The 2,528-nt window shown below is 35.5% G+C and overlaps 1 protein-coding gene across 1 annotated transcript; it reads right to left on the bottom strand.

Annotated features, from left to right (window-relative positions):
* Window positions 1-960: 960 nt before the first annotated feature.
* Window positions 961-1,905, bottom strand: LOC142095309 (olfactory receptor 8D4-like). The gene has a single exon (XM_075178266.1). It carries the CDS (start codon window positions 1,903-1,905, stop codon window positions 961-963), a length of 945 nt encoding a protein of 314 aa, XP_075034367.1.
* Between the last annotated feature and the right edge of the window lie 623 nt (window positions 1,906-2,528).

The following is a 2,528-nucleotide window of genomic DNA, read 5'->3' on the forward strand; positions in this document are numbered from 1 at the left end:
TTCTACTTTCATTCAGCTGCAGTGCAGATGTGTCTCCCCTGTGAGCTGTTCCTGCACTGCTCCTGTATCCTGACCTGTTTGTTCCTATCCATACATTGGTTCCTGTTGAAACATTTAATTGTATCCTGGGGCCTGATTCATTAAGGATCTAAACTTGAGAAACTTCTTATTTCAGTCTCCTGGAGAAAACCATGTTACAATGCAAGGGGTGCAAATTAGTTTTCTGTTTTGCACATAAGTTAAATACTGACTGTTTTTTCATGTAGCACACAAACACTTGATAGCTTATTTGTACACTGAAATTTAAAGTTGATATTTAAATTAAAATAGTTGCATTCTAGATACCTAAAGAAAATTAGTTCCAAACTTCTAATGGATTCTACAACCCTGATGAACCTTTGTTTTGATCTCCTTTCCCATTGACTCAGTTGCTCTTTGGTTTATCATCTTGACCCCACTAAACCATGTCTATGACCTTTCATCATACTTTACCTATATATATTTTTCAGAATCCCATTGAAGCCCTCATCATACAACGTTTTTTTTCTTACTAATACATGGTCACATAAACATTAGGTTGAAAAGAAAAATCAAGCCCGTAAGAACTAATATATTAGTTTAGATAAATTATTTAAACAACTGCATATGTATGGTTTATTTGTATTACTTGATATAACACACCTACTTAGGGCTTAGGGCTACTGTGGCAGGTTTTTTGTTTTTTTTTATGTCTTTCTATTATTATACAACACATTTTCTCTATACGCATTTAGTAGATGAACTTTAAACTCGGTTTCCATGAAAGTTTACTAATAATGAAGAGCATGGCTTAACATATTATTTTAGAAAACATAATAAAATAATAAAACCTTTATCATTTTTTAATTTATGTTTTATTTATTTGATTCATTAGTTTGGCACTCCAGCTTAGGAAGATATTTGAAAATTTTGCTTTTTGTTTCAAACTAACTTATTCTTAAACTTCATCAAGGCACTTATAATTTCTTGGTTTTTGAGACTGTAGATAACAGGGTTCAGAATAGGGACCAATATAGCATATAGAAGAGCAATAAACTTGTCTTGTTTTGGGATATAGCTTGTTGTGGGTCTCATGTACAAACAGATTATAGTCCCAAAAAATATGACAACACAAGTTAGATGGGAAGAGCAGGTAGAAAATGCTTTACACCGACCTTCTGAAGATTTTATCTTGATTATGGTGGAGATAATAAATATGTATGACACTAACGTGAGCATAAATGCTGCAGACAGTATTAGCGTCCCTTCAATGTAATTTATAATTTCTACCTTAGTTGTGTCACTACAGGAGATCTTTAGCAGTGGAATAACATCACAGAAGAAATGGTCAATGAGGTTGGAGGCACAAAAGGACAGTTTAGATATAAGGACAGCATGTCCACTAGTGTCTATAAACCCTATAGACCATGCAGTAGCTGCAAGGCCAGCAGATTGTCTCATGCTCATAAGAACAATGTAATGCAGAGGGTGACAGATGGCCACGTAGCGGTCATATGCCATGGCTGAAAGCAAGAGAACTTCAGTGCAAGCCATAGCTAAAAAGAAATACATCTGACATATACACCCCCAAAATGAGATTGTGTTATTTTTTGTAATGATCATATTTAATAGTTTAGGCAAAATACATGAGGTATAAACAATGTCAGCGATGGAAAGTTGCATCAAGAACATGTACATAGGTGTGTGGAGATGAGAATTCAAACAAATAGCAGCAAATATGGTAGTATTTCCGAATATAATGATGAAGTAGATGAACAGAAACGTTAAGAAAACTGGAAACCGGAGCTCCGGGATGTCAGATAAGCCTTTAATTGAGAATTCAGTCACATTAGGGTAAAGTGTAGTACCGTTTTGATATATGACCATTTCTACGCTGAAAAAGAGAGAAGTATATTTTTGCAGAGTTTTGCATTTGCATTATTTTCTAATATTTTGTTTCTTGTCTTAAATTTAAGTGAACAAGGTATTTAACAGTGGAAAGGAAAGAAGGTAATTAATCGTGCATTTGTGACTTTCTACATGATGTTCTTGATACTACTAGAATATTTCCATCACATCACCCTCTTCTTTTCATCCTTTGCGGTATCAAATTAGTTTTATAAAATTAGCTTTTTGTTTAGTAAATGTAGTGTACATTTTTATTGTGCTCTAAGGAGGTTACCAGCTCCTCAGCTCGGTCATGTGAGCAGCTGAAACCCGTAAGTTTCAGACGTCTGCTGTCAGAGCCGATGCGAGTGACGCTGGAATAGGGAGAAGGTAAGGATTTTGATAGTACCCCTCCCCATAAGGGTGAGCGCTGACCACCCTAAGAGAGTTTTTCAGGAAATTTATGTAAATGGGGAGCATGTACATCTCTGTCTCTAATCCAGAACCATTCCTCAGTACCGTAATCTTTTCCAATCTGCTAAAAACTGTAGGATACCTCTAAAAAGCCAGGATTACTTCATTTCATATCCTTGCTGAACTTGGACAAACACGGGAGGTGGTGG

The sequence above is a fragment of the Mixophyes fleayi genome, chromosome 6 (assembly GCF_038048845.1).
Source record: "Mixophyes fleayi isolate aMixFle1 chromosome 6, aMixFle1.hap1, whole genome shotgun sequence".
Lineage (NCBI taxonomy): Eukaryota > Metazoa > Chordata > Amphibia > Anura > Limnodynastidae > Mixophyes > Mixophyes fleayi.